This window comes from Leucopleurus acutus, assembly GCF_964270905.1.
Source record: "Leucopleurus acutus genome assembly, chromosome: 4".
Classification (NCBI taxonomy): Eukaryota; Metazoa; Chordata; class Mammalia; order Artiodactyla; family Delphinidae; genus Leucopleurus; species Leucopleurus acutus.
The window spans coordinates 4,137,952-4,151,794 of NC_139146.1; the positions used below are offsets into that span (position 1 = coordinate 4,137,952).

At 57.4% G+C, this 13,843-nt stretch overlaps 1 protein-coding gene across 1 annotated transcript in view; it reads right to left on the reverse strand.

The window, feature by feature from the left end:
• Positions 1-13,590, reverse strand: part of SORCS2 (sortilin related VPS10 domain containing receptor 2) — a gene marked incomplete at both ends in the record, with an annotated part of 481,188 nt that extends 467,598 nt beyond the window's left edge. Inside the window, one exon of the mRNA XM_082837533.1 lies at positions 13,114-13,590. Coding sequence (XP_082693659.1) covers positions 13,114-13,590 — 477 coding nt within the window. The remainder of the gene's footprint in view (positions 1-13,113) is intronic.
• Positions 13,591-13,843: the final 253 nt, after the last annotated feature.

Genomic DNA, 13,843 nt, shown 5'->3' on the forward strand with positions numbered 1-13,843 from the left:
CCGGCACCTCCAGCCGGCCTCACCGCCGGCGGGCCACCTTCCAGCGGAGGAGGTCCAAGGGCTTCCTACCGAGCAGGGGCATCTGGCCCAATGGTCCGCACAGGCCCCCCACCCCCAGTCGTCCCACCCACCCCAGGACGGGCCAGCCAAGCCCAGAAGGATGAGGTGGCCTGGAGGGGCCGAGCAGAAGCTGGCCGCCCAGCATGGAGCCGAGCCCTAGCACGCACCGGCCTTCAGTCCACAAGGCCCGAGCGGGCCTCGTCACCCCTTTTAGGATGAGAAAGACAAAGGTCCACGGGATTAGGAGCTGGCCGGGCCACACGTGGCCAAGAGGCGACAGAGCAGAGTGGACACCCCGGTGGAGGGCGGTGGGCGTGAAGAGGGCCTGAGTGTGGTCGGGGGCAGGTGGGTGAGGCAGACGGGACCACCCTCCGGGCTCTGCCCGTCCCAAGCCAGGGCAGGGGAGCCAGGCAGCTCACAGACCCAGCCAGCGTCTCGGAGCTCCTTCCCGTGCTCACGAGACCCAGGCCGGGGCACGGCCGCAGGCTTATCCAAGAGACTAGAGAAGATTCACCCCCACAGAGGACCCCGAGGACCCTGAGGGAGACAGAGCACGGCCATCCCGGCCCGGGGGTCCTGCTCGGCCCCAACTGGGGCAGAGAGGGGACAGAGCCACAGCCTCTCATCCTTATAAAAGGCTGCGTGGGCCCTGCTCGCGGGCTGTGAGGCTCAGGGGATAACGCTGCACGGGCTCTGCACTGGGCACAGGGCAGGCAGGGCTGGGGCCCCATCACGTGACAGGAGCCTCAGCCAGAGCCCCGCCCCCGGTTCCCTCCCACCAAGACCCTGCCCTGGCGACAATTCCCCATCACTCCAGTGGACAGCGTCGCTTGGATATGCTCCAGAAAACAGGACTCCCAGGAGCCCTGGAGAACTGAGGGCAATCCGCTGCCTTCCCCCATGTGCCATGTGGATGGCCCCCAGCCCCACCCTTCTCCCAGGTCAGAGGTCAAGGTGGTCAGCACCAAAGTCGGCCAAGTCTCCACATCCCAGAAGAGCGAGGTGCCAGGTCAGGCAGGGCAGGGCAAGGCCACCTCAGCACCCAGGGTCCGTCTGCTGGCTCCTCTGTGCCAGGGAAGGCACATGTGACTGCAGGGCCGGCTCCCCTCCCTGGGGCAGGGGAAGCTGCGGGATCTAGGGGAAGCAGGTCCCAAAGGGCCCTTCCCTCCAGACCCCGCCCGGAAGGCCATGGGTTTCGGGTTTCCCCTTGGCTGCCTGCCGGGCCTCTGCTCCGTGAGATGGAAAGAAAGTCTGACTTGACCTTAGGAGGTGAGCATTTCAGGCGATAATTCGTATCAGAAAACTTGCAAAAAAAAAAAACAGACGTCAACAAGAAATCCTCCCTCTAAAGGTGGGCTCCTGGAGCCCACGCTGCTGGGCTTGGCTGCGCTTTAGCAAACTACTCAGGAAATGGAACGAAAACGGAACCACGCCACCCCCAGCACATCAGCGGGGCCCTGGCCAGATGCTGGGGTGAGCTCCGAGCCCACACATCCCTCAGCCCCCCAGGGAGTAAGGGGAGGGTGCGAGCACGCAGCCACAGCCTCCGAAGGTGGAACCTTCTCAGGCTTTAAAAAGGTAACGTGCTGGGACCTCCCTGGTGGTCCAGGGGCTCCCAATGCAAGGGGCCTGGGTTCGATCCCTGGTCAGGAAGCTAGATCCCCCACGCCACAACTAAAGATCCCACACGTGGCAACGAAGACCCCACGTGCCGCAACTAAGACCCGGCTCAGCCCAATAAATAAATAATTTGTTTAAAGGTAACTTGCTGATGTGACTTTAAAGGAAAGACACGGGCAAACACAGAACGAAGGTGACAAGGACCAAAACCATTTTCGGGGGCTCCCCCCACCCCAGGGCTGATATCAGGACCTAGTTATCCCCGTGAGGCTGACCCAGAGGAAACGCTCAACGCAGGTCTGATGGATGGATGAACGAACGAGGGACCAAGCGAGTGACACTCAGAAAGACACCCATCAGAAAGCCGACCTTCCCAGTTTCCCCCAGGTGGCCCTCCAGGAAAGCACCTCCGCGTTTAAACCCACCCAGAGTTGCTTATCTGCTGCAAAGCTGAGCCAACCATCTCCTGGGTGCTGTGTTACGTTTTATGTGAATGAAATGAGGCTGGGAGCAGAGAAGCGACTTAAAAGCGCCAACTTCATTTGCGGACTGATGCTCCCTCCCCACTGAGCACCCTGGCTCCTGGCTGAGCCACCGCAGCCGAAGGGCAGAGGCCCGGCCAGGGGGAGGCACAGGGCGCCGTGGCCTGGCTGCACGGCCACTGCTGCCAGTCGAAGCTTCTGGGCAGAAAGCTTTGGGCAAGAAGCGGTCTCTCCATCTCCCCCAAAGGGCTCCTCCCTACGGGGAAGGCTCAGGATCCTCACTGAACACAGGTGGGGACAAATGAGTGCTTTACAGAGCTTCAGAGGTCACATGGGGAGCAGGCAACTGAACAGGGAGGCCAGCTCTGTCACCCACCGGCCACGGGGTCCTTCCCAGATCCTCAGCAGAGAAGGAGGTGGGCCGGGCCTCTGAGCTGATAGCCCTTCAGGACCAATGAGCCCCTCCTATCCTACTCATCTGGTCAGTTGCCAATGTTTACTGAGCATCTGCTAAGCACCTAGCACTGGGAGACAGCAGAGAACAGACCAAAGCTCCGCCCTCGCGGGGTCCACACCCTTAGGGGCCTGGGGGAGACAGGACACTGGGAGCAGGCACTGGGGTGGGGGGTGGCGGAGAAGAGAATCATCCCCACGGGGTCCGTCTGTCCCCTCTCTTTCCCAAGAGCCACGTCCTACCTGGCTTCTTCACTTCTATTCACTTCGCTTCTACTCACCTGTGATTCCCCGCCAGCTCTGCTGGGACCACAGAATCCAGGGGCCCATGAACTTGGGTGGAGAAACAAGAACTGGGTTTATTTTCACCAACTCCGACTGAAACTGGGCGTTTCCTTCATCACGAAGCAACAAGTCACAATGTTGTCCTTAGTACCTGGGACTTCGTCACCAACAGAAATCACAGGTGTTTTCCCGGGCACGCTGACAGCTGTTGCCGACCCCGAAATATCGTTTACGTCCATCACAACTTCAGAACTGTGGTACTTACCACACTTGCTGCTAACTCTTGTTGATGTGTTACTAAAGAAATCAGCTTTAATATTCTGATAACTTTATTGCCATAGCATTTATTTTTTAATAATCATCCTTTAATCCTATCTATTCTATGTTATGCTGGTTATAAAAACTACATTCTGAGAAACTTCACGGGCTTCTCCAGACTTGGGGTGGGGAGAGTCTATGGCACAGAAAGAGCTGAGAACCTCTGTGCCAGGATGGTGGGGGGGGGGTCCTTGGAGCCGGGAAGCCCCTCCGCGTGTGTCCCGGGGCAGCCCGTGGTGTGACACCCAGCAAGGCACCCAGCAGCCGCCTCAAACGACTGAGATAGAACGGCTGCAGGAATTAAATAAAAACCCCGAAGCCCCTGCACGGTCAAGTGATCAATCAGCACATAAACCTGGATGGGGTTAAGCAGTATCGATGGGAATAAACTGAGAAAAACGTAAGATTTTTTACTGAGCGCTTCATTTTTACGAGTGAAAACTGAATTATTTAACTGGTCAATGAGCTAGTCAATAGGGAAAAGGGCCTAAATGCAGGGAGGAAGTGAAGTGCACGTGAACTTGAAATACAAACGGCAGGAGCTCCAGACCACGCCCCCCTGGACCATTTCCTACCCCCCGCAGGCCCCCCCACCGCCAGACCAGTCAGCCTATCTCTGACTTTCCAACGTTGACAGATCTGGATGTCCTGGGCTCCAAGCAACAGCCCCTCCCCTTGGGTCACACATAGCAGAATGGGGGGTTATCAGAAGAAACCAGAAACAACACCACTCCCACCCACTGTACTGTCTCCCTGCTGTGTCCTCTCCAGGTATGGGATGGCCCTTAGTGCTGTGAATATTTCTCCCCCAAAACCACAGGGCGACAGATTTCTTTGGGGATTGCAACCATGCAACTAATTAGCAAGTGGGCAAAAACTCAAAGCAGACACAAGAACGATGTCTGCTGTAGTTAAGACCTCAGGCTCAATCCAAAAACTAACACAGAATTCTGCAATCCCACTTCTGAGTATACACCCAGAAGAAGAGAAAGCAGGGGTTTGAACAGACATTTGTACCCCAATGTCCACAGCAGCGCTGTTCACTATAGCCCAGAGATGGGAGCAGCCCAAGGGTCCACGGATGAACGAACAAGAAAACAAATGTGGTCCATCCACACAGTGAAATGTGATTCAGCTTCAAAAAGGAAGGAAATTCTGACACAGGCTACAACTTGGCTGAACCTCGAGGACATCATGCCCAGTGACGTAAGCCCGTCACATAAGGATAAACACTGTATCACTCCACTTATATAAGGTCCCTAGAAAAAACAGCCAAATTCACAAACGGAAGGAGAATGGTGGTTTGCAGGGAAAGGGGGAGACAGGAGGCGATGGGGGGCTAGTGTTTAACGGGGACAGAGTTTCCATCTGGGAAGATGAAAAAGTTCTGGAGGTGGATGGTGGTGACGGTTGCATAACAATGTGAATGTACTTCATGCCACTCAACTGTACACTTAAATTGGTTAAGAGGGTAAATTTTATCTGTATTTTATCACCATTAAAAAATAACAATAAAGAGAAAAGAGTAGAAATATTTCTTGCACTAAAAAAATAGCACTCAGGGACTTCCCTGGTGGCGCAGTGGTTGAGAATCCGCCTGCCAACGCAGGGGACACGGGTTCGAGCCCTGGTCCGGGAAGATCCCACACGTCGCAGAGCAACTAAGCCCACGCGCTGTAACTACTGAGCCTGCGCTCTAGAGCCTGCGAGCCACAACTACTGAGCCCGCGTGCCACAACTACTGAAGCCCGCGTGCCTAGAGCCCGTGCTCCGCAACAAGAGAAGCCACCGCAATGAGAAGGCCGCACACCACAACGAAGAGTAGCTCCCACTCGCCACAACTAAAGAAAAGCCCACACGCAGCAACGAAGACCCAACGTAGCCAAAAACAAATAAATAAATAAATTTATTTTTAAAAAAATAGCACTCAGGCTCAAGAGTGAAGAAGGAAATCGCATCTCAGACCTTTTTTAGCTGTGTGACTTTGGGCCAGTCCCCTGGATGCTGTGAACCTTTCTTTTCTCGTCTGTAAAATGAATATAATAATCGTATCTATTTTTTAGGACTGTCTCCAGGACTAAATGAGTTAATGCCTGTGATGTGCCCGGCACAGCCGTGGACACATAAAAGGGGACTGTGATTATTAACTTCATTATTACTAATCAGAAGCAATATGTAAATAATGAGAAATTGTTATTATAAGATAAAATTACCTCCGAAGGAGAAGCACGGAGGCGATCCTAAATGCCATCTCTCCAGCTAAGGCCTGGAAGATGGTATCTCTACCCCTGACGCCTCAGAATTATGCGCAGCACAGAAAACTCATAAAGAGCCCTTTCTGAATTAAAAGTGATCTGAAGAGAAGCAGCCACACTCGGCCTGGCTCTTTTCTTACTTTAATTTGAACTTAATTTATCTCTGAGCATCAGGAAACGGCGTCATGCAAGAGATGTGCCCTGTCGGAGTCAAGGCGAGCTCAACATTGCGGGAAATGATCTGCTTTTGCAAGAAAATCACGAAGGAAGGAGGGTGCTGTTATTTTAAGATCTTCGAGCTGGTGTGAGAAGAAACTAATTAAATGATTGTAATTTTCTGTGCAAATGCAGCAACTTGACTACTGCAGAGATGCAAAATAAGAAGGAACTTTTCCACCTCAAAAGAACAGCGGAGTCTTAATTTTTTCTTCTTTCCGGTTCTCCAGTGACAGCTCACATTCAAGTACTCCGATTAAACGTTTAAAACAACAAACAGAGCTTATGCGGGACAAAGACGATGAGCACACCGTGTGCTCTGGGAAGTGTCCTGGAATCACGGGGCTGGAGTAGAAATGGTTTTGTTGCTGCCCTCAGTGGGCTGTCAGTCGCCAGCTCACAGCACAACTGGGAACAGGTTGCAAGAGTCTGTGCTCTGCCACCCACCGGAGGGACGGCTGCACCGTGGGAACCCGCGTGGGGCAGAAGCGGGGCCTTCGCCATCCCCACCATCCACGGGACAGAACCGGAAGGGCCACGGGTGCGTGTTTCCATGGCGGTTCTATGCCCAGCATCCAAGCTCACACCCCGAATGAGGCTTTCAAAGGGCTCCCACAGGCAAGAGCAGGCTGGGGACAGACCCACACGCATGCTTCACCCTCCAGATGCTGGGATGGAGACCTTGGCATGACCACGATGAGAGCCAGAGTTCCCCTGCTCCCTGAGCTTCCACACCTGGGCACACGCTGGCCAGGAACAGGGCTGCAGTAACAGCTGGCTTCACGGGTCATCACATCCCTCCGTGCTCCATAAAGCACCCATGCAAACTCGGGAATTAGGAGCGCGAGGGCGAAACGGGCTATTGGTAAGAATCTATAAATAACTCACTCTTCGGATGCTAAGAAAAAAAAAAGAAAAGTGAGGAAGCTCCCAAACAGAAGGCAGTTTACAAGCTCGCCCTCCGGGTCTTCCTGAAATGGAAACGCTCAGGGATGCTCAGCGTGTCGCCAGCGCATGTTCTCATGGCTCCAGCTCTGCACTCCCACGGTGTCATCCTCGGGGGCTTAGCCTGCCTCTGACAAATTATAATAAAGTAACATGTTAAAACAACAGGAGCTCCAAAGAAGGCCTAATGCAAGCACTGGGCTGCCTTCTAATCTGAAGGGGCGTGGAGAAGAATCAAGTTAATTTATGACCTCTTTAAAACACTCTCAGGAACCCTCATGCAACCACAAATTAAATAGCCACTTCATTAAAGTAAACGTAGATCTGTGCAATGTGTTCGGGAACGTTATTAACAGGGCTGTTTTGATGCCTTTGAGCCAAAAGCTTCTTGATTGACGGACCTGTTCTTTCTCTGCCTGGTGCTCCGGGGTCTTCAGGACCCCGGGCCTCTCCCTCAGCCTGCACAGTCTCACCATCGCAACATCCTCCTCAGCCCAGGTGACACTGACTCTACCCACCCTTCAGAGCCGCTCGATCATCACCTCCTCCAGGAAGTCCTCCCTGACCTCCCCAGCACAGATCCTTAAAGCACCAGAATTCTGTAATGAACTCCTGTCCAGTCCCAATGTCCTGCCAGGACAGGGGCCATGAGTGATTTTGCTTGTCACTGTACCCCGGCACCTAACAGACCCTCTTAGAAAGCAGCTGCTCTGAAGGCTAATATGAGGTCTCTTCTCACCTGGGGCTCTCAAACTTTGTGTGATCTCTGCAGGCACAGACAGAATGCAGAAGACCCTAGGTCTTCTGTGTCCCGGGCACAGGGCAAGCATACCCCCAAGTACAACACTGCCGCCTTGCATGCCAGGGCTTCCCCAGTCTCTGCCCACCGAGCATACGTGTCCACTGAGCGACACCCATCCCACAACACAGGCTGCCCTTGCTCTCTCATCATTCTTGGTCCAGCCGCCAGGCCCAGGGTCCCCGACAGGTGGCACAGCTGGCTTCCTGACAACAAATGTGACAGGCACTCAGTGCCGGTCACAGCATCCCGTGACCTCCGTCTGCCTCTGTCCGTGTCTGGGTGGCCACTGGCCGCCCTTGGTGAAGCTGCCACGACAGAGCAGTGCTTCATCTGGGGGCAGAGGCCCACAGCCAAGCACTGAGCAGTCACAACTCAGCCAGCCATGAACCAGAGCGCTCTGTCCAAGGGGGTCCCCCCCCAAAACGCCGGGAGGCCCGCACCGTGCTGGTCTGGAACCCCAAAACTTCTCCCGGAAAGTTCAGCAGACTTGGAGCCACCAAGCCCGCCCACAAGAGCGGAGCGGAGCCGCCACCACGAAACCACAGCCGTCAGACTCAAGGCTACAAATCAGCTTTGTCGCTGGATTCACTCAAGAACCCGAAGGGCTTTCCACGAAGGCCTTCATGGTCTCTGGACGCAGGAGCCTGGCCGTGAGCCGTGAGGCCTCCGTGGGCGGTTGGGGAGCCACGTCCCGTCCATCCTCACCTGAACCCTCTCTCAGACCTGCTCTTCCCTCCCTCGGCCCCCTCCAGGGCCCTGGGCCAGGCCTCACCATCACAGCAGCCTCCTCCCCGAGTCTCTGTACAGGTCTCACCTCCACGGCCCCTCACCAAGTCCACCCTGCACACTGCCCCCGGGTCACTGGTTGAAACTCAGCCCAGCCCTGCTATCACTCCCTGAGCACCTGCTGCAGGCCAGACCCTGTCCGAGCACTTTACGTGGATTATCCTACTGAACCTGCACCACAGACAAACCTATGAGCCTTCACTTCCCCCAAATCTAAGACACTGAGGCCCAGAGAGGTCAGTCCATCCACCCCAAATCTCAGAGCCAGAAAGGAGCAGGGCCGGGTACAAGGAAGCTGAAGCTCAAGCACCAGTAACCCCCCCCCACTGCCACGCTGGGCTGTTCAGCCCCATATTTGGGACCCATTAGGAGTGGACTTCAACCAGTTTTTTCCAAACTTCCTTCCTCTGATTTCTCTCCACGCACAATGCATTCACTGTCTCCGTGTATGACACAGACATACCTTCAGATTCCCACCTCCCAGACCTTGCTCAAGCAGTTCCTCCCCCAGAATGTTCCTCTCCATCTCCCATATACTCCCCCTACTCGTCCCATAAGTCCACCCTGATGCCACCTCTTCCATGCAGTCTTCCCTGATTTCCCCACTGGGGAAGATGGTGCTCACCCCTCGTATCCCAACTATTCACATCCATCCCTTTTTTCCCCACAGGACTACTCTGAGCTCCCCTGCGTTAAGCTCAGGGGATGCAAAAGTAATTGAGGCCCCTCCCCTGCTGTTACGAGCTGAACTGTGCCCCCCTCACCGCCCCCCACAAATCATATATTTAAGTCCTAACCCCCAGGACCTCAGGATGTGACTATATTTGGAGATATGGTCTTTAAAGAGGGGATTAGGGTAAAATGAGGCCACTGGAGTGGGCCCTGATTCAATATGGTTGGTGTCCTTATAAGAAGAGATTAGGACACAAACACAAAGAGAAGACAGCCATCTATAGGCCAAAGAGAGAGGCCTCAGGAGGAACCAACCCTACTGATCCCTTGATCTTGGACATCCAGCCTCTAAAATGGAGAATGCATTCTGCTGTTAAAGCCGTCCAGTCTGTGGCACTTTGCTGTGGAGGCTAATACACCTGCCCTCAAGGAACCTGACATCTGACAGCTGTGTTAGGTGTGACCCATTTCACACCTTCAGAAGCTCCATGCTTGTGATTTGGAGCTCTGGCTCTCTGGGTATAAAATATGCACAGATATCAGGTTCCTGAAGATCCCTGAGCAGAGAGCATGAACAGTCAGGGCAGAATTACCCCTCGACATCCTCAACCCTGCAGGACAGCACAGAGCAGATGTGGAGCGGGGGCGGGGGACACGCCGATCTGCTGACCACCAGCGACAAAACTGAACCAACTGGGCCTGGCTGCAGGAAGCTCACATTCTAGTCCACTGACGCATCAAAACTGAAGTTCCAGCGCCGTGAGGGAAGGCGTACAGGTGAGCTGTACTTAAGTATAACGAGCACGCGATCTCCCAGAAATGGTAAAATTGGGACAGGGCACGGCACCACCCCATTGGGGCAGCATGAAACCCTGACCTCGGAGGCAGGGACCTGCACTGTCATACTTGTCCCCAGATCACACCTCTGCCTCTGAGGGCAGCTCGGGAGACCCAGAACCTGGAGCCTCCGTGCATGACCCGTTCTGGATCCATCGAAGGTAACACCAGTTGGTTTCAATGAAACACTCAGTTCACACCTAACAATTCATTTCTACAGCTAAACGGCAGACAGAAAGGCAGTGTTCGAACTTCCAAGCTAGTCCCCTTCTGTATGTCCATGGGAGCGGGAAGAAACCAAGCCTTTGGAAGGAAAACGTACATATGTTCTCAGTGCTACAGCGGCGGGGCCTGTCCCGGAATAAGCTCGAATCCTGCCGTTCCTTTCTGCAGATGCTCTAAAATACCATTTTAAAAAGTCTATCCCTCTCCACATGCTTTTTTTAACTCTGTAAAACACCTGACATGGTAAAGCAAACACCATCTCTGCTCTTGTAGCGCACATCTGCAGAGAGTAGTTCCTTGGGTTCGGATACCTGTGCAAATCAGATGACATAAAATGTTTAAAAGACTCTGCTCAGCAAATCAGCCTCAAGTTAGTTTCTTTTCCGTTTTAGCTTTCAAAGATGGTGCTTTCAAGCGGAGGTGAACCACGTGCAGAATCCTGGCTAAAATCCTTAGCCCTGCGGCTGCCAGAGGGACCAAAGCGCATTTCCGAGACACTTCACGTGCGGAGAAAACAATGCAACGCATGCGCGGAGTGCTGAGAAAATAATGGTTTGAAAAAAGGGTTTTCCTTGGCTCTCGGTTACAGCTTTCACTCCTCTTGAGTTCTTCCCAGGCAAGTGAAACTCTTAAAGCATCACCTGCTCCCCAAGTCAAAGGATGATGCGCTTATCCAGCGAGAACTCCCGTCTCCCCGACTTCCCAAGCCTGAGAATGGGTGAGGTGGGGGGGGGCGGGGCTGGCAAGAGAAGTGGGAGGTGTTTGAGCCAAACGCCGGGTCAGCATCTCCAGAACCACAGCCGGTAACAGTGATGAGTACTCGGGCTTCGCCTCCCGTCTGCTGAGTGCCAGGCCGCGCCCTGCTCTCCACAGCCACCCCTGCCCCCCATTTCCCAGCGGCCAGGGGAGAGCTGCCTCTCTCAAAGCTCCTCCCCGGATCTGGACTTCCCACCGCCCACTAAAGAGAAGTCAGCACCTCCCCACATTCCCACTCCCCACTCCCAAGCCCCTCCTCCAGGCATTCAGCTGCCAGCAGCCAGGAGACAGTCACAAGGAGTCACTCAGCTCAGCCACTGTCCCCAAGCAGCAAAGCCAGGTGGGCTCCTCGGCCAGGCCCCGCCCCCAGGGCCCCGCCCCACTGGCCCAGACTCCTCCTCAGTCTCTCCAGGGGAGCTCTGCTCTCAGGATGGGGGTGGGCGGGCGGGATGGGTGTCAGTGAGCCCTGAAGGTGCTGGTCCCACCTGGGAGGCTGCTCTCCACCCCTCTGGGTCTCCCTAACTTCTCTCACCCCTACCGCCCCCCACCACGAAGCTGAAAAGAGTAAGCTTCTGGAGGAACAACCTGGGGGGAGGGGGCTTGGTTTGGATGTTCCGGCTCCACTGGTCTGACTGTTAATGCTTACTGGTTCCTTTGAGTTACTGGTGTCCGGGTTACCTTGCAGTCCCTGAGTTACAGCTTACGGTACATAGGACACGGTTTGCTCCCGAGTATTGGGAAGAAAGGAAGAAGGGCGGGATCCGGCTGCACGTCTGGGGTCTGCCCCCTCTCTCCAGATGTACGTGGGGACGTTCCCCCAAGGGCTCTTCGAGGGAGGGGCGCCTGCTCCCCTCCCTAAAGCACCGCCTCTCAGGGCCCTGCCTGCCCCCTGCTGGCCGGCGGAGCGCAGGGGGTCAGCGCCGACCCGCCCCTCCCCCCAGGGCTTCCAGTCTGACTGGAGACGGCTGAGGTGACCAAGGACCAGAGACCCGGCACATGCGTGAGAAGCTGGCTGGGGAGGGGGTCCGGCAGGGCGCCGCGCTCTGGACCAATCAGGCCCATCCAGTGCCGCCCCTGCCCCAAGAAGCGCATCCACTCGCCCCTCCCTTCTCCCGCAGAGTTACCCAGCCAGCGGGGCTAGACAGAGGAGGTGGGTAACAGTGCCGCCCAGCCCAGGCTACACCCCTGCGGTGACTAGAGAAGCACCTGCATCCCCGCCCCTCCACTCCCAATGGATGCAGGGGCCCTGGCCCAGCGCGGCTTCCCCAGAACTTTGGGAAGCCTTGGTCAAGGAGAAGGGTCGGGGCTCAGCCACTGGACAGTGAGCGGACATTTATGGAAAGGAGTGACGAGGGGCTCCCATCTCTTCTCCCCATAACCTCGCGCACACACACAGCTGCCACCTCCCTCCACCACTCCCTCTCCCAAAACTAGAGATGATCCACGTGGGGCTGCCGACAGGTGACCCCAAGACAGATGACCACGGGTTATCTGCTCCGGCGGGAATAGAGCGGGGTGGGAGGGAAACGACGCTGTGGCACCCCCCCCCCCGGGGAAGAATATGAGGGTATCCCCATGCCCGGGACACACCACCAAAAAGGAAGAGGCGGGATCCAAGAGGGGGCAGGACCCACAGAGCTGGTGGAAGGAGGCGCCGGAGGACCTTAACAGAAGTGTGTTTGCAGGGCAAGGGGTGTCCAACTTCCAGCTGGAGCGAGGCCGAAGTAGCGGCCAAGGTGGGGGAGGGCAGGGAGTGCAAGGAGCTGGCCTCCGCTCCCAGCCCCGCGGGTAAGCAGATCCCGGCGCATCCAGGTGCGTCAGCGGCCGGTCCTCAAGGCAGCCGCGGGTCGCCCTACGGGAACGCGGGGAGAGCGGTGGCCCCAGAATCGAGGGTCCCAGAATCGGACGCCGGGCTGACCGGGGAAGTCCTAGAGCCCGTGGAGGTGCCACGAGCGGGGTCCCAGGTAAACCAGGGTGGAGCGGGTCCTGGAACCAAAAATCCCAAAGCAACGCTGGGTGGACCGGGTGGAGTCTGAAGGCGATAAAGGCGCAACACTGAGTCCTCAGTGATCTTAAAGGGCCTGGGGGCGCCCCAAGGTGGCCGGGGTCCCGAAACCTCTGGAGACACCCACCCCCCAACCTGCGATCTGGAGGCCAGTGGGGCCGCCCCTGAGGTGGCTCAGGGTCCCAGAAATCAGCGGAAATGCCCCCCGAGGTGAGGCAGGGCGCTCACGTATCTGGTCCCCAAGTAACCAGTGGCCAGGGGCCAGCAGGGGCGCCGCCGAGGTGACTCTCGTCCCCAAGTCTCCGAGAATGCCCGGGGTGACCGCGGGGCCGTCCGGAAGTGGGGGCTCCGAGGTGTCCGGGGCAGGGCCCGGGGGGACGCGCGGAGGTCACTTACGCTGCTGTTCTCGCCCGTCCAGTGCACCATCGCCTGGTTGTGCGTCGCGTCCCCCTTGAGCACGAACGACGTGCTGATGAGTGAGACCTGCGCTTGCGAAGCCGCTCCGGCCACCGGAGCCGCCCGTGCCCAGCGCCCCTGGCCCGCGGCGGGGGCGCCGTCCTCGCCGGGACCCGGAGCCTGACCGGGACCCGGGGCGCCGGGTTCCGCGCCACGCGCCTGCCGGTCCTCGCCGCCGCCGGGCAGCGCGCGCCCCGCAGGCGGGCTTGGCGGCGCCCGGGTCAGCCGGGCGCGGGGACCCAGGCGCCAGGACTCGGGGGAGCGCCCCGCCGCCCCGCAGGCGGCCAGCAGCAGTAGCAGCAGCAGCAGGAGCGGCCGCGAGCGCGGCGAGCGCGGCGGCGGCGGCGCCCGGGGGCTAGGGGCTCGGGCGGCGGGGCCGGGGCCCTTCGGGGCGCGCGGGGGTCCCCGGTGCGCCATGGTCGCCGAGGGGCGGCGGCGGGGCGGCGCGGGCAAGGGAGACCGCGGCCGGGAGAGCGGAGAGCGCTGGGGAGCGCGAGCGAGAGCTCAGAGAAAGGAGCCGTAGAGGGGAGGGAGCCGGCGGGAGGAGGGGACTCGCCGCTCCGCCGCCGCCACCCGCGCAGCCGAGGGCGCACCGCCACCTGCCGGCCGGCTCCGTGCCCGCCCGTGCGAGCGCCAGCCGCTCAGGAACCAGGGGCCGGAGGTCCTGGAG